The sequence below is a fragment of the Oreochromis aureus genome, linkage group 22 (genome assembly GCF_013358895.1).
Source record: "Oreochromis aureus strain Israel breed Guangdong linkage group 22, ZZ_aureus, whole genome shotgun sequence".
In the NCBI taxonomy this organism is placed as follows: Eukaryota; Metazoa; Chordata; class Actinopteri; order Cichliformes; family Cichlidae; genus Oreochromis; species Oreochromis aureus.
Genome location: NC_052962.1, coordinates 18,730,306 through 18,748,167, shown reverse-complemented (window position 1 = coordinate 18,748,167; position 17,862 = coordinate 18,730,306). Strand labels below are relative to the sequence as shown.

Below are 17,862 nucleotides of genomic sequence, written 5' to 3'. Positions count from 1 at the left end.
TCTATATATCTGTTTGTTTTGTCCTCTGGAGGTTATGACCTACACTTTTACTTGCCTCATACTCATCATGAAACTGATGAAAGCTTCTAATCATCATCAATCCTGAACTTTAACCTTTTTTTGTTGTTGTTGTTTGGGTGAGCATCCTTAAGACATTTCCATATGTTTACTGATATAATGTGAAAATATTTTTAAGGGTCTATAAATATATTTCTAAATTATGTTGCTATTCATTTCAGTAATTTTTCAGTATAGTCTTGAAAGTCGCCTGTGCCTGACTGAAGGTATGCATCCACTTTTTTTTCCCTCCCACCATGTTTGACCTTGAAATTTTGCTATAAATGGTTGCATTTTGTGACCTCTCCTCTTTGAATTGTTGTGGAGTTGGCCTATCCCATGAAGGTCCCCTAGCGGAGGAAAATGGGCCTACAGCGAGAAATTGAAAATAAGGATGAGCGCCATGTCTGATCCTCCGTTTGTGGAATAGAGCGGACGGCGCAGCGAATATTCCCCGGGCTGGCGGTCCCTTCGGGTTTCGGTGGGAATCATGGCCGACAGCGCTGGGATTCAGCAAGGTTCGCCGGCCATCGGAGCCGCGGGCCTGGTTCCGGCCGCTCCTGGAGCCGGAGGCACGGAGGGCTCCGGCGCCGCTAGAGGATCCGCACGTATCGCCGTGAAGAAGGCACAACTACGCTCCTCGCCTCGGCCCAAGAAACTGGAAAAACTCGGAGTATATTCATCCTGCAAAGTATGCCACATCTGCAAAAGCAGGGCTTTGAAGCGGGGTAGTTTTCGGGGCTCATACTTAAAGTGTGTTGCATTTCCTGGGCTTGGTTGCAATAGTTTTCAAAATGCAAGCGCAGCAAAGGAAGCCATTGCCGCACTTGAGTTTCTTTTTTTTCTTTTGCATGCATGAACCAGTTACTGAAGAGGTAATACTAAAAAAAAATAAAATCTTGACACATTAAGTGTTTTGGAGGGGTTTTTTTACATCTGGACTTTTCAGCAGGGGCCTTGCAGCTGCAGCCTGTTACAGTGTTACTGTTTCTGTCAAGGTGGGGGGTTGGTGAACGTAAACATTGGCTTGACGCTGGTTTTGGGAGTAGCTGGCTGTGTGCACAAGGTCTGGATACGCGTGTGTGTGGTCGTGCACGGTCTCGTGTTTCCACTGGAAATTTCACAGAGTCCCCGTGCCGTCCGTCATAGCAGGGGGGGTAAACGGAGAGGAGTTTATTGGGCTTATGCAGCGTATGATCCGCAGAGAGGGACGGGGTCTTTGTTTTGACAGGGTGACAGCTGCTGGCGGGGGCGGAGTTTGTTGTTGTTTCAGGGCGCATGCTCAGAACAGCACCTTCAGCTGATCGTGTCCCCGCCCCCTGTTACTGTAGAAAGTCTCTTGTTTGACCTGAGAGAGCCTGGAAAAGCTGCAGTTTGCTTTTAAGATATTTACGGAATAAAAAAGCAAAGCTTAACAAGTTGAATGGTTCTCCTTAATTGTTCAGTATAATCTGCCCCCATTTATTGCTCACTTGCTGCTTTTAATGTAAATACTGTCGTGTTTGTGCCTGCTTGTACTAATTTAACCTCTATTTATCGCAGGCTGAAGGAGCCTGTAAGTGTAATGGCTGGAAAAGTCAGAACCCCCCTCCTACACCTCCTCAAACAGAGCAGCAGTCCAACGCAGTCAACCTCCAGGAGCCCTGTCGGAGCTGCTCTCACACTTTGGGTAAGTGGGCATGCCCACCAGAGAAGCTGCATCAGAAAATAATACCAAGAAGGGTAAGCTAGATGAATTTCATTGGCTTATTTCTTCTTTCCAGGTGATCATGTGACCCATCTAGAAAATGTTTCAGAGGAGGAAATGAACAGGCTTCTTGGTATTGTTCTGGATGTGGAGTATCTGTACACGTGCATTCACAAAGAGGAGGATGCTGACACTAAACAAGTCTACTTTTCCCTCTTCAAAGTAATTTTACTGCTTTACACTCCATTTGAAGCAAGGTACAGTTTTCAGATCTCGCTCACTTTAAACAAACGCCATCTTTTTCCATTGTCAGCTGCTGAGGAAATCCATCCTGCAGATGGGTAAACCAATGTTAGAAGCACAGGAGAGTCCGCCGTTTGAAAAGCCCAGCATCGAGCAGGTAGAGAAACAAGTCTCCACTGCACAGACTCTTTCATCCTCTGATCTTTATCTTAATTTTGATGTATTTGTTCTTTCTTTTACTCCACGTTTTCAAAATAGGGGGTGAACAATTTTGTCCAGTACAAATTCAGCCACCTGCCATCTAAAGAACGCCAAACCATTATGGAGCTGGCTAAGATGTTTCTCAACCAGATCAACTACTGGCAGTTGGAAACGCCCTCTCAAAGACGCCAAAGGGTGCCCAACGATGACGCAGCTGGATACAAAGTCAACTACACTAGGTAGCAGAGTAGACAGATAATCTTGTGCCTGCCTTTCCTGCACCAGTACAGTTACAAGCTGTAAGATAATTATGGGATATGCTTGTTCCAGATGGCTCTGCTACTGCAATGTGCCTCAGTTCTGTGACAGCCTGCCCCGCTACGAGACCACTCAGATCTTCGGGCGGACGCTTTTGCGTTCTGTCTTCACTGTGATGAGGAAACAGCTGCTGGAGCAGGCCAGACAGGAGAAGGACAAGCTCCCTCCTGAGAAACGCACACTCATTCTTACACACTTTCCCAAGTAAGAGATACAGAAGGCTCACATGCAGTTAGCCACACAGGCCTTCAAGTAGCTACACTCTGGGATGTGCTTCACATCCTCAGTATGAAACCAGACTGTAGCCACTTATGTAAAGTTGACTGCTTGTTTTAATATAGTTAAGTAGTTGTTGTGATTTCTCTGCTCAGGTTCTTGTCAATGCTGGAGGAGGAGGTTTACAGTCATAACTCTCCAATATGGAGCCAAGACTTCTTGGCAGGGGCAGCGGGAGGGCAGATTCCTATCCACACAGGTGACACGCCCTCCCACACACCTTCGCCGAAACGCCTCTCAAGATGACACTTGTTTTGTTTTTTTTAAGAAAAGGTTAAAGCCTATGACTGAATAAATTCAATTCCCTCTGTGTCTTTTTGTAGTTATAAGTGCTGCTTCAGTGGCCAGGCCGCTGTACTACAGCACCAGTCCCGTGTCAGTAGACCCGTCCACCTGCGGCAGTGTCAGTCCTGCCAGGAAGGCAGCTTCTGTACTGGAACCAAACCCAGGTATTGCTGACAAACCTGTTATTACTCATGAGGTTTCAGTTAAGCCAACTTATTGCGTAACAGTGCAACAACAAAAAGTGTGGACCTGAGTAAAGTCAGCCTTGTTTTCCACATTTAAAAGTAGAATAGAATAGAATAGAATAGAATAGAATAGAACAATCCTTTAATTGTCCCACAAGGGGAAATTTGGTTGTAACAGCAGCCAGAAAGTGCAACGGTTCCTACTTTACAGCGAGATTACTCAAGTCAGCCGTCCTTTAAGATAGTTTCTAGTTTTGGAGATTCTTATGCTTTTAATGTAACGCTGTTTTAAGTGCTGCCTCTAAGATCTGTCATCACATGAAGGTGAAGTAAACCCCAGAGCTGCTTCTAACAAACAAGTACATATAGGTTCAAAATGAAGACTGAGGATAGGAGACTTCAAATGTCCGTCACTTGTTTACCAACCATACCAACAGTACCATATCACCCCAACAGAGCACTTTGCTCTCAGACTGCAGGTTAACTTGTGGTTCCTAGGATATGTAAAAGTAGAATGGGAGGCAGAGGCTTCAGCTTTCACACATCTCATTCTGTAGAACCAGTTTCCAGGATTTCTGTCTCCTGCTTTCTTCTTTTTCCCTCTAACACCAGTCACAACAGATGGCTGCCTCTCCCACAGCCTGGTTCTGTTGGAGCTTTCTTCCTGTTAAAAGGGAGTTTTTCTATCCCACTGTTGCCAAGTGCTTGCTCAGAGGGGGTCATCTGATTGTTGGGGTTTTTTCTCTAATATTGTTTTTACCTTACAACATAAAGCACCTTGAGTAATGAGAACTTTCCTCTGTGTACACTCCCCCAGCTGGAGAAAAGCGTAAACCCTCTGAGCCCCTTTCCCATGAGGAAAACAAGAGACCCAGGGTGGTTGGTGACATCCCCATGGACCTTATCAATGAAGTCATGGCGACTATCACTGATCCTGCTGCCATTCCAGAGGTAACCCATTATTGTTTAGTCACAGCATGGAGTCCAATTAGTTGGAAGTGAATTTAATCTTCATATGAAAAGTAGTAATTTGGGCTAAAATTCTATAATTTCTATAATTATAGCCCACCTATAAGCTGTTTGTCAGAAACTGTATCAGAGTGCTCGTGAGGCCTTCCTCTTCATGTATAACGCTCCCTGTTATGTTATCTTTGCCATGTTGAAAACTTAATCGCGAGCTTCATATGATTTCTGAAGCAATCACTACGGCGCGGTGTCATGTATGAGTGGGATAATATAACGGCCCTTTTTACAGCTTCTCCTGCTGTTGCTGTATGTGACAAAAAGTAAAAGTGCTAAGACACCTTCAGGGTAAACCAGTGCATATCGCTCCAGCTTCTGATACACAGCCGTTTTCTTGAAACCTTTCTGTCAGTCAAGATGCCTCACATCTGTAAATCAAATGAAGACAAACTAAAATGGCCCGTGCTCTCTTCTTCAGTTGTTTTGGGGGTTACTCCTAGTATATTTTGAAACTGGCATCACCTGCGATGCTTTTTATTTTGATTCAAGTCTTGGATTTTTAAGAGAAATAAGAAGGCACTGCAGATTTGCAAAGGGCAGTTATGTAATCTTCACAGATACCATCCAGACCCGAAGCCTCTATCAGATTTTCCAGGCTGACACTTTATAACAAGAGTAAAAAGAATTAAAGTCATTAGATAATTGTAAATCATCTCATCCTTCCAGCCTAATCATTTTCCTGTCAGTGTCAGATCTCATGGTAATTGGTCTTGATCTCCTTCCAAGCTGCCATAATGTGTCTTTATAGCACTTCATTTATTTTTTTAGTCGTAGGTTAATTGTCCCTGCACAAAATGTTCAAGTCCTCTGCACATCACAGCAAATTTTGGACCGTGATTTATTTGATACCTTCCTGTCTGTGCAGACCAGCCTGCTATCAGCTCACTCTGCACGTGACGAAGCCGCCCGCCTGGAGGAGCGCAGGGGCGTGATTGAATTCCACGTCATTGGGAACTCCTTAAACCAGAAGCCCAACAAGAGGATTTTGATGTGGCTCGTCGGCCTTCAGAACGTGTTCTCCCATCAGCTTCCCCGCATGCCCAAGGAGTACATCACGCGGCTGGTGTTCGATCCGTGAGTGTAACTCTGCCTCATCGTCACACCTTAAGTTCAGAAGTGCTATAGAAGCAGATTCCCTCTGTAAAATTCATCTTTTCTTCTGGCAGGAAACACAAAACGCTGTCCCTGATCAAGGACGGGAGAGTGATCGGAGGGATCTGCTTCCGGATGTTTCCATCGCAAGGCTTCACAGAGATTGTCTTCTGTGCCGTCACCTCCAACGAACAGGTCAAGGTGAGAGCGCGCCCAGCTTTATTTCTCAGCTTGGTGGGTATTCAGTGATATCTGGATGGCTGGCTCTAACCCTTTCCTGGCCTGACTGTGTGGTTGCAGGGTTATGGAACACATTTGATGAACCACCTGAAAGAATATCACATAAAGCATGAAATCCTCAATTTTCTCACTTATGCTGATGAATACGCCATTGGGTACTTTAAGAAACAGGTAACATGGTTCTTCTTGGACTGTGATAGATATTTACAATAATATAATAAATAGAGGCAGAACTGCTAGCGCGTGGCAGCTCCAGGATAAATTATTACTTCCTCCTTATCAGGGTTTCTCAAAAGACATAAAGGTTCCCAAGTCCAAGTATGTGGGCTACATCAAGGATTATGAAGGAGCCACACTCATGGGCTGTGAGCTCAACCCCAGCATCCCCTACACCGAGTTCTCTGTCATCATCAAGAAGCAGAAAGAGGTGTGTGGGTGACTTTTAAATGAACTCTTTAACATTTTATTGGTCTAAATGCTTCTTTCTGTCCCCTCAACTAAGATTTTTTTTTTCTCATTTGTTGCCTTCAGATAATCAAGAAGCTGATTGAGAGGAAACAGGCTCAGATCAGAAAAGTCTATCCAGGGCTGTCCTGTTTTAAGGATGGAGTCCGGCAGATTCCCATTGAGAGCATTCCTGGCATACGTATGTTATTCTTTTTCAGTGTTGGGTAACCTTGGCCTTTAAAAGTAGCTTGTTACATTACAAGATTATTGCCATTAAAAAGTAATGATTGCCATTACAGCATTAAATGCTGATGAAAGTAGGCCACTTACCACATACATCCTGTGCAATTAAGCTGTCCAACTTTTTGGTTATATTATCTACTGGGTTTTTATGGGCTTTGTCGTACATCTACCTCTATAATCACCACCAACCTTGTTAATTTCCTCGGAGCGACAGGTTAAGCAGAACTGAAAGCTAATTAACCCTCATAATGTCCTCCCGATTTCCATACAGCTGTTGTCCTCAGGGGTCAAAAATGTCCCCACTTCATTTGAGTGTTTTTTAAAGTATAAAGTATAAATTGTCAATCAATTCAGTGTTACATCTTAGTTTTACTTAAGACCAACACATTAACACAAAATTTACCCAACATTACACATTTTAGGGCCACCAGACCTTGTTTTACAAAAAAAATACACCCTGTTTTTTAAGCGGAAATAAAACAAGAAAATAAAATATTTAATTGTTTAGATAATTTTGACTATCTGACTAACTACAGAGTGCTCTATGTTGAACTTTAGTGAAAATTTGTTTTTGAACCATTTAACATTTTTAAATGGCAGCACATAATCACACCTGTGGTCCTCAGGGGTCAAAAATGTCCCCACTTCATTTGACTGTTTTTAAAATATAAATTATAAATTGTCAATCAATTCAGTGTTACACCTTAGTTTTACTTAAGACCAACACATTAACACAAAATTTACCCAACATTTTACATTTTAGGGCCACCAGACCTTGTTTACATAAAGTACACTGTGTTTTTGAGCAAAATAAAATGAGACAATGTAATATTTAATTTTTAGATAATTTTGACTATCTGACTAACTACAGAGTGCTGTATGTTGAACTTTAGTGAGAAAGTTTTTTTGAAGTGTTTATAATTTTAAATGGCAGCACATAATCACACCTGTGGTCCTCAGGGGTCAAAAATGTCCCCACTTCATTTGAGTGTTTTTAAAGTATAAATTATAAATTGTCAATCAATTCAGTGTTACACCTTAGTTTTACTTAAGACCAACACATTAACACAAAATTTACCCAACATTACACATTTAAGGGCCACCAGACCTTGTTTACATAGAGTACACTGTGTTTTTGAGCGAAAATAAAATCAGACAATGAAATATTTAATTGTTTAGATAATTTTGACTATCTGACTAACTAAAGAATGCTGTATGTTGAACTTTAGTGAAAAATTTTTTTTTGAACCATTTACATTTTTTAATGGCAGCACATAATCACACCTGTGGTCCTCAGGGTCAAAAATGTCCCCACTTCATTTGACTGTTTTTAAAATATAAAGTATACTTTGTCAATCAATTCAATGTTACGTCTTAGTTTTACTTAAGACCAACACATTAACACAAAATTTACCCAACATTTTACATTTTAGGGCCACCAGACCTTGTTTACATAAAATACACTGTGTTTTCGAGTGGAAACAAAACAAGAAAATAAAATATTTAAAAGTTCAGATAATTTTGACTATCTGACTAACTACAGAGTGCTCTATGTTGAACTTTAGTGAAAAGTTTTTTTTGAACCATTTATAATTTTTAAATGGCAGCACATAATCACACCTGTGGTCCTCAGGGGTCAAAAATGTCCCCATCTGGTTTGATTGATACTTAATTACTATGAAGTGGATTTTTCCCCACTTTTAATTAAAACTTAATTCAAACATTCTGACACTTTTTTTATTCCATTTCAAATTTAAGTCTGTTAAAAACCTCATAAAATGAATTTTTCTTTGTTTTCGGGTAAAAATAAATCAAATCATCAGTTATTGTGATTATCGTTTCACAACCAGAGTCAGTTGCTTTAGCAGATGATCACAGACGGGTATATGTCAAAGTTAATTTAGAAAGCTGTTTTAAACTACAAGTTTTTACTGGCAGCAAATAATCACATCTGTTGTCCTCTGCGCTCAAAAATGACCCTGTTTGCTTTGACTGTTTATAAAGCCATAAGTATAAAATATCATCCATCTCTGTGTTTCAAGGTTTTATTCAACTTTATTCCAACTCATTACCTGACATTTTTCTATATTTTGGCATGGTAGGAACACCAGGGCATGGGTCTGAGTGAAGGCAAACTTTCATGTCCATATTTGACACAAGTGCAGGAGGAAGCTCAGGTTTATTCCTCTGCACTGGTCCCATCATGGACAGCTTTCTTTTCTGCAGTTGCAGGCAAGGGTCATATACAGTAAACAAGTTGTTACAGATGATTGTTTTCTTTTGGAAACCTGCAATGTTAGGGACAACTCGCGTGTCCTGACTGCAGGCCAGACGTTTGCCATCAGTACACTAGCATGTTCCATGTACAGCTGGACCTGGCATGACATACTGCCATGTTTTTATCTCATAGGTTTACTTGGGATGTTCTGTTGGAATGGACAGAGTCCTCTGAACGGGACTTTGTGCTCATACAGTCACATCAGTATCAGGATCTTACATCACAGCAGGAGAAACACCCACTTGTTCCATACACCTCAAATGGGGGCGTTTGTGTCATGAACGACAGGGCTCGCAAAATCGCTAGCCCAACGTCGCGGAGCTAGTGATATCTCCAGTCGGGCGATCATATAGCCCGACGGGCGGGCCCTGCACGATGATCATCTATTGTGTCTTTATCAAGAAATTATATCCTTTTTGCGCTTCTATGATTAATCTTGTGTCACCTTTAAAACTGCTCTACCAGACTCAGGATGCCATAAACTGTCCGTAGCGACTCCACCGCATGTAGAATCAACATACCCACATAAGACTACAGCTGCATTCGATCCATTTTTTCCCTCTTGTTGTCCCTCCTTGTTCGTCATAGAGTTAGCTGTAGAGCAGCTCATCTGCTAATTGGATGGTTGTTGGTTCAGTCTCTGTGTGCTCTAGTCTGGAGTTCTTACCAAGGTGTCCTTGGGCAAGTTACTGAACCCCAACTTGGTCTCTGATGCATCCATTGGCATGTGAACGTTAAAAAGCAGAATACAAGCAGAACACTGTGTATAATGCGTTCAGTGCTCGAGTAGAAAAGCCAATGAAGGAGTATGGGACCTGGCATATGTGCTTGGACTGTGATAGATTATCTTTCTCTGTGGCACATGAGAGAGTCATGCATCGCCTGTCATTGGGATGTTAGAAGACCAGATCAATGTTTCCTCACATTACTGCAAATATTCCTCCGTCTCAGCTGACTCCTCTTTCCTGCTTGATTCTTTGTCTTCATCATAATTGAAATGGATGATGTGTAGTCCTCTGACACATCTTCTATTCCAGTTTCACATTCTGAAAACTCAAGAAACTTCAAGAAGCCCAGTCACTTTCTTTCCAAGTTCCTCAGACTACAATGCCCTGGATGCCCAAGAACCTACTTGAACATAGTTCAGATTCTTCATCACTTTTCTTCACTTCATAGCCTTCTTCCACTTCTGCAGGTGGGTGATGTGCTTTTTCAGAGAAAGGGTAGCATGTGCTCTAAATATTGACAATATTTTCTATATCTTCTAACCCTGGATCTTCCTGAACATTGATTCTTCCTCCTCATTATACTAGAGGACAATATGTGCTTTGTCCTACTGGTCATTGCTTTGCACAACATGGTGAAAAAAAAAAAGTATGCTCATCAAAGTATGCAAATCTCTAGTGCAATGGAGGCTTGTGAGCATACTTTCTGTGTATGTATTATTGTAGGGTCGACCTTACAATACGAAGCACTTTGATGCGACTGTTGTTTTGATTTGGCGCAGTATAAATAACATTTTATTGAATATAGAGCACCTGCCTCCTCATTGTGCTGCCTGTTGTTGTTGTTGTTGTGGTTGTTATGACCAGTGCTTGACCCCAAACATCAGTGATCCAAGATCAAAGATGTTTGATAGCAGTATGTTGTGAAAATACTGACCTTTTGCAACACTTTGTACTTTGGGGTCATTTTTGTCCACGAGGACAACAGGTGTTATAAAATCGAATAAAACCCCATAAATAAATCAAATTACTTAAAACTTATTCCAATCATGCATAGTATAGTAATGAATAACTTCTGTTATTTTCAGACCATTTGATGAATAAAAAACATATTTTTGATAGCAAAAGATTTCTGTAGAGGACAAAAATGACCCGTGGACAACACAAGGGTTAATCAAATACTTTTGGGATTTAAAGGCTGTTCTCTACGAAATCTGAATGGGTGGTTATTTTCTGTATGTACGGCTACCAGCCAAGGACTAGAGCAGGTTGCACGTGAATGCAAGAATTATGATGAATTTTTTGAATTTGTTTTGTGGCAACAAGACAAGCAGTAATTGCAATGTCACTACTTTATATCCACGTCCATCTTTTAAGCTATTGTCATACAAGAAAAACAGTGGTTGGAGCCTGCAGGGCAACCAAAATTATTGCACTCAGCTCGCTATGTGCCTGCCTTTGAAGTGGTTGCTTTGAAGAAAGGAACCAGATATTAAACCACTTCCAGTCAGCTGCCATCTCTATAGAAACATTGGTGTGTCAGGACAGTGAGAAATCAGCAATAAGACTGAGTCAGCATCATGTCTGCTATTGCAGAGACTGACTGCAAGTTGTTTAGAGTCTGTTTTTTAAAATTAGATGTGAATTCATTGCAGATGTTTGCCAGGTTTAGAGTGCCACACGCTCAACCTCTGCGCAACTATTTAGTTGTCCAACTACTTACAAAAACATTCTGCGCAATCATTCACCCAGCAGCATTTTTTGTGGTTACACAGAAGTTGCTGACCTATTTTTCCTCTAGTGACTAGAGAATGACTCCATTGTGGTGTATGAGTTTAATATTAGTTTATTTATATCAACAGGTGAAACTGGCTGGAAGCCTGTGGGCAAAGGGTAAGTTGCTCCGCTAATGATTTGGCTAATGTATTCACATCATATATTAGATCATTTTTGTCAACAATGATCCAGTCAGACATTGTCTCTGGTCTTCATTTATGATAAAAATTTGCAGGCGATAATAACACGCATGCGCATCTGGAAATAGCACTTAGCTAGCCTCAGTTTTATATCGATCTTTCTACCATTTTTCACTCTTCAGGAAAGAACTGAAAGACCCCGATCAACTGTACAGCACTCTGAAAACCATCCTCCAACATGTGAAGGTGAGGGATAGACACGTGTAATGTGGTCTACATCTGACACACACGTACACAGACAAACAGTTTTCTTAAAGCACTGCTTTATGTGTTTTAGAGTCACCAGAATGCCTGGCCTTTCATGGAGCCTGTGAAAAAAACAGAAGCACCTGGGTACTACCAAGTCATACGCTTCCCCATGGGTACGTGTGTTAACAAGTTGTGTATTACTAATTGTCTGCACTAGTCATTGCATAGTTGTACATTGTTTTGCAGTACGACAGCAGATCATTTCTAATTAAAGTCCACATCTTTTACTGTTGTTATTCAGCTGGCATTAAAGCATGAACTAAGTGGGGTTTATTTGTTAAATGCCACGCTCATTCAGCCACTGAGAGGTATCATAATTGAAATTTCACATTTTTACAGACCTCAAGACAATGAGCGAGCGTCTAAAGAGCCGGTACTACACGACACGGAAGCTTTTTATGGCCGACATGCAGCGAATTTTCACAAACTGTCGTGAATACAACCCTCCAGAGAGCGAGTACTACAAGTGTGCCAACCTACTGGAGAAGTTCTTCTACACTAAGATCAAAGAGGCGGGCCTAATCGAGAAGTAAACGAGAGGAAGAGATTTGTCTTCACCTCAACAAGGATGAGGGTGTCCTGGGACAATGAACTGTTGTTTTAGGCAATGCAAAAGACAAGCAAAGCAAAGGACACGACTACTGATTCTGGAGTAGATAGGTTTCAGAAACATATCTTAATGTAAAAGGTGCAAACGGGTCTTGGATGAACACTTTTGTAATGTTTGATGCTTGCTGGCCTACACCATAAATCAGTAGCTTAGACTACCCTGAAAGATGGGTCATGAGGGGAAGGCCTCATTTAAGAACTGCAAGACTGTTTCCGTTTCCAGACAAAAGCATTGTAGTTTTTGTATTTGACCATGTGTCTCAGAGGCCCATGGAAAGAAAAGAAGAGCAGTAGTAAAACATTAAACAGGGCAGGTGTTGTTTGTGTGCTGAAAGCACTGTATTATGACAGCTGATCAGAGATTAACCACCCATCTTACTTAATCTTTGTTTTCATACTGCCTTTTCTGTGTCTGCCTCCTCCTCTCAGTTGACTCAGGTAGAGATGTCATGAGGAATTGCCGCATGCGCGGTGGATTAGTGTTACCTGTGAGGAAAGGGACTGAGAGTCCACGTTTTCCTGTCTGTAAAACTCTACTCTTGTGAGCACGCATGATGTTAATGAAGTCAAAGTTTGTCTGTGAAGAGTTCATCCTGCCAAAAGAGGAATACATACTTTAAATTTGTACAGATTTTAATGCACTTATACCCCACTGTACATTTTAAATGTGTATATAACATATATTTTCTTTCCCAGAACTGAAAAAGGACAAAAAAACCCCCAATCTTTTGCTTTTATCATGCCACATAGGGCAATTTGACTATCGAAATGCACTTTTATTTTTCCAAGTATTAGTTAACATGAATGAGAGAATCTCCTTTCCTTCAGAATTTGTTTTACATAGAAATTACACTGCTGACTAAGGACTAATTTAATTATCTAGAGTATATTCTTATTTATGTGCTGTAATTTAGAAGAATGATACTTAAGGCAAGTTATTAATTTATTATTTCTTATTTTTGTCCGGCAGATGGAGATTGATAACTTTATACTTTGGAGATAAACGAAAAGATTGTGCAATACTATGTACTTTTACTGTTTTGTAAAAAAGGTGTTTGTACTTTTCAAGCTTTAGAAAAAAAATACCTTTTGTAATGTCTGGAGAGATAATTTCATGCTCTTTCTACAGTTGGTTTTAATGACATAGCATTAGCCTATTTTATAGACTGAATAAAACAGAAGTGAGGCTAATTGCGTGTGTGCACTTTTTCCAACACAGACCTTGCTAGCCTTAATTGGGTTCAGCTGCAAACACAGCTGAGCTTCTCAGGCCCAACAAAATGAAACAGGGCTTTGATGAGAACCAGACTATAAGTGGTTTGCGTGGCCAGTGTTCATTTGCAACTACACAACACTGAAATTAATGTCCAAACCTGATCGAGTTGAGCCCAAACTTGGTGTGTTCAGATATTAACCTGTCATAATGATGTGTAAACGCTTATATGAAGTTTATTATCATACAGTAGAAGAAAATTAAGCAGAATTACAAACATAAACATCTTAAAGAATTCATAATAAACAATTTAAAATGTTAAAATGCAAAATTTAAACAATTTAAAATTGGCAAATGGCAAAATTAGCAAATCTGAGAAGGCTAATACTACATTCACCTAAAGACAGATAACAGAAATGAAAGCTTAAAAGATACATAAACATAAACAAATATATAAAAATTATCACAGTAGTTCTTTATCACAAAGAAATCTCACTGACAGTAATGGGAAAAAAAAACCCAACAACTTCAAAGTCGGGCAACAACTTTCAGCGACACCCAACAAAAGACTCATTGTACTTTTCAAATGGCTGATGCCCACTTCTTGAATTCCTTGGTTTCTGCACAGACCTCCTGCCAGACTTCTGCTTGAAAATTGGAGAGCGGAGGAACTGCACGTCTGTGAACTTGTCTCCCCGCCGAAGTTTCCTATTGAGGAGAAATGTTGAGTTTTCTTGCAATAACAAAGAAAATAAAAACGCAGTGAACCACGTGCAGTAGAGAGCGATTGTGAGCTTACGCGTGCAACGAGGGCTCCTTGTAGTTGACCGCCATGGTGCAGCGCCGCTTGCGGATAGGAACGGGGGTGGAGCATCGAGAATCAGACGAGCCTCCACAGGAAAATTTGCGATAGGCTGCAGGGGACAGATTGGTCACATCACATAGACTCAAGCCCCGCCCTGCTGGCCTTACACCAAGCCCACCTGCAGGAATGTGAAGGAAGACGTGAACCGTGAGAAAGAGGAAAAGAAAAAGGAAACAGGAGTTGTGTGAATTCACACGCATACACCAGTGCAACACAACAAAAAGGTGATTCAGCCAGCCCCTTGTGCTCAAAGATGTTGGCAACAAAAGGTTATTTATCAGAAACATTTTAACAGTGATATGCAAACTGGACATGCAGTTTTGGATTGAATCCTGTAACAGCTTACGTTTCTTGCATGATTTGAGCCTCTTTGGAGTTTGGTGGGGTAAAAGCAGTGGAGCTTCACCGGAGGAATCTCCAAAATTGGACAGGACATTGTCTATTCTCATCATCTCAGCTTCAATCAGAGGGCTGACAGGAAGCAAACAATCATTCTCCATTCCCTCCCCACGAGCCTCTGAAGCAGCAGAACACACACACACACACACACACACACACACACACACACACACACACACACACACACACACACACACACACACACACACACACACACACAACTGTTTAATAACTGTTTCATACTTTTGTTTTTTGTTTAATTATTATTTTAATGACACAAATTAAACACCTACCTTGATAATTATCCTGTTCCATCTTTACAGGGTCAGGACTGTTAGAACAGCTAAAATCAGGTGACTGATCGAGGCAACCTGCTGCCTCTTCAGAGCCTGTAGTCTTGGGACTTGCCTCTTCATCTCTGAAGACTACAAAAAACAAAATTCAATAAAATACCAGAAAGTCTTTAATTATCAATTGTAAAAGAAAAATAGAGACCAACAACAAATAAAAGATTAAACAAAAGCTGAGATTAAAAACAAATCTAAATGCTTACCAGTGATCTCTGGTTTAGGAGGGATGTTTTCCATCTTTCTGACTGCACTGGAGAGCCGGCCTCTACGAGTGGTGATGCCCTTGGTCTTGTTAGGAGAACCTGGTCTCTGTCTGGTCTTGTGAGGAACATAAAGGCTGTCTTCTGATTCAGAAGATGGAGATGAAGAGCTGGATTCACTGTGCTTGGAAATCACAGGTGAAGCTTCAGCCTGGGCCTGTCCTGTTTCTTGAGCCTCCTCACTCAAGGGTGTGATTCGCTGATTGTCCTCAGCCTTGGCCCTGAACGGCGTGACGTGGACGGTCTCTTCACAGTCAAAGTCAAATGTGTCATTAAATCCCAGTGAAGTGTTGAGTTTATTGCCCTGTGCTGGAGGTGCCGTTTTGGCCCGTGTGGCTGATCGGTCCCGACTCTTTGACCTGGTTCTGGGTTTGGTATTCTCCCATGGTTTCTTTAATGGGGCACGCTCTGGTTTGCGACCTCTCTCGGGTTTTCGCGAAACCTGTTCTGGTTTGGAGGACAGCTGCTGCTGTTGCTGGGTCTGCTTCCTGGCGACCTGTTGTCTGCTTTTTTTGGGTGGCACTGGTTCAGGAGTAGAGTGCTGTAACTCCTCAGTGAAACCTGGATCTGCCATCTCTGGTTCTTCTAATTTTTGCATTTGATTGAGATTTTCACTGTCACTGCGAATAGGACTTGGGATCCAAGACCCAAAGCCAGCAACTGGACCTTCCTCACCCAGAATCCTCTGTTCTTGCAAACGTTCAGACCTCCTCCTGTTTTTATCTGTACGCTGACGCCGCACTCCTACTGTAGATGGCAAGGTCGTCTGTTTTTCACACTGAAGATTCCCATTCTTGTTAGAGAGCTGAGGATCTATGAAGAAACAAACGAACATGCACACACACATTAAATAATTTCAATGTCTTGACTGTAAGATTAAGATGGATGCAAATGTCAGAAGAATAAGAATGAGACAATGTCCAAAGTTACTATATTAAAAGAAAGACCTCTAATAAATAATATATTTGGTTAATACGTTAACAGTCAAGGATAATACCTAACAATAATCTGGGATATTGAAGTATTTTTATGCATACCTGCACAAGCTGGTGAAGATTCACAGATGATGTGGTCCAGTTTCTGGCTGGCCCGCTTTCTCCTGTAATTTAACAGGAAGCAAATCTCAATATTTCACTCAGTTTAAGGCATGTAACATTTTTAATGTAAGTCATTATGAGTTTTAAAACCTTACCTAACTGAATGCATGTTTTGCTTGGCATCAGTAGAAGGTTTAGTCTAAACAAAGCAAATAAAGAATTTATACAATTTATTTTACATTCAAAGTGCAGTGTCTCAAAATAATTCATATGGTCTACTAATAACTTAGGACATTCCTAATTAAAAAAATAAAATAAAATAAAAAAATCTGACAGCTGACAGTGCGTACCTCTGAAGCGCTCGCTGCCAGAGCCTCCTGCTCTTTCAACTTTCTCTTGAGCAGAAGCAGGTGAAGGAAGAGTGCCTGCTGCTCTCTTTTCAGCTGCAGGATCACTGCATTAGCCTGCCTCACTTTCTCCTTTTCAGCCTGCAAGGCCACAGCCAGCGCCTTGTTGTTCATCTGCACACCTATCAGGATGGTGTGCGTGGAGGCACTTCCTGAGAAAAGAAAAATGAAATCCACATTCATACTAATATTGCCAGTAAATGTCAGCGTCATTATCAGAATATCAACACACTGCGGTATGTTGGCTGCTCAGCTGCTGACAAAAAAGCTCTACTGAAGGCCATTAGCACAGCTGTAAACGACATCTTTCAGCCTGGCCACAATCTGTTTGAGTTGCAGCCCTCAGGCAGACACTCATTAAAAACTTGGGTTTAACAGATTCTATTTCCATTACCACAATCAATTTAGATTTGCATTCTGTTTATTTATTATACTTATCTCTCATGCCAGAAAACTTCACCTGCAGATTGGAAATCAGCTGACCCAGGAGCTTTATGTTCCAGCTCCCCTTTTTAAAACAATCTTATAGTGTGTTTCAGTAACTTCATGGATTAGCAAATGCAAGAATGTGGGTTTAACATGGATGCACCAAACCGGAGAGGCATTCCCAATCTCGTTATTTCAATAACAACAAATGTTCTCTATTCAATTAGGTAACTTTGTTGGGGGGTGGGCAGAATTGACAAAAGATTATTTCCTTACCACTTGTTTTGTTTATCATCCTCGACCGGCCCCCGCTGGGGGCTGAGGCACTGGCCAGACGTTTGTTCCTCTTCTCCTTCATTTTCACCTTGATGTCCTCCAGACTTTGCTGGAAGGACTTCTTCTGGGTCCGTTCTCTCACCATGACTCGGGATCTGTTATTACGGCGAAGTTTAGTGTGCAGTTCAAGAGCTTAACGCAGTAGCAAAACGGTATATCGGAGCAAAACAAACGAGGAAGCTAATGTGCGAGCTAGCCGTTAACGTTTGTTAACGCACTTTTTACTAACTGCAGTCTGGCATTGTATTCGAAAGCAGCACCAAATGAAACCTACCGGAATAAATATTTAAATCACCAACACAATCCGTTTATATGATACCACTCGAGCAAAAAACGCATTTAGCGCTTAAAATGAGGAAACAAAATAATCAATTTTTATCGCAGCCTCCGTCCTCCGAGAGTTGCCGTTCGAATTGAGAGCCTCGATTGCTGATT

At 41.2% G+C, this 17,862-nt stretch overlaps 2 protein-coding genes across 3 annotated transcripts; one reads left to right on the top strand and one right to left on the bottom strand.

Moving 5' to 3' along the window:
• The first annotated feature begins 44 nt into the window (after nt 1-44).
• On the top strand, nt 45-13,325 carry kat2b (K(lysine) acetyltransferase 2B). Its single transcript, XM_031729383.2, has 18 exons — nt 45-748; nt 1,600-1,726; nt 1,821-1,966; nt 2,058-2,144; nt 2,246-2,427; nt 2,519-2,710; nt 2,878-2,981; nt 3,106-3,231; nt 4,070-4,203; nt 5,141-5,349; nt 5,442-5,568; nt 5,668-5,778; nt 5,891-6,034; nt 6,139-6,253; nt 11,163-11,193; nt 11,399-11,462; nt 11,554-11,638; nt 11,865-13,325. Exons 1-18 carry the CDS (start codon nt 548-550, stop codon nt 12,056-12,058), a joined length of 2,379 nt encoding a protein of 792 aa, XP_031585243.1. The 5' UTR covers nt 45-547; the 3' UTR covers nt 12,059-13,325.
• An 85-nt stretch (nt 13,326-13,410) lies between these two features.
• On the bottom strand, nt 13,411-17,862 carry sgo1 (shugoshin 1). 2 transcript variants are annotated; one of them, XM_031729381.2, is made up of 10 exons: nt 17,702-17,862; nt 17,368-17,522; nt 16,609-16,817; nt 16,414-16,457; nt 16,259-16,320; nt 15,165-16,034; nt 14,905-15,036; nt 14,559-14,729; nt 14,147-14,330; nt 13,411-14,055 (listed from the first exon to the last, which is right to left on the bottom strand). In XM_031729381.2, the coding sequence occupies exons 2-10, from the start codon at nt 17,510-17,512 to the stop codon at nt 13,896-13,898; spliced, it is 1,977 nt and encodes a 658-aa protein (XP_031585241.1). In that variant the 5' UTR covers nt 17,513-17,522; nt 17,702-17,862; the 3' UTR covers nt 13,411-13,895. The 2 variants fall into 2 exon arrangements, with proteins under 2 accessions (XP_031585241.1, XP_031585242.1); XM_031729382.2 differs by having other exon boundaries at nt 14,147-14,261.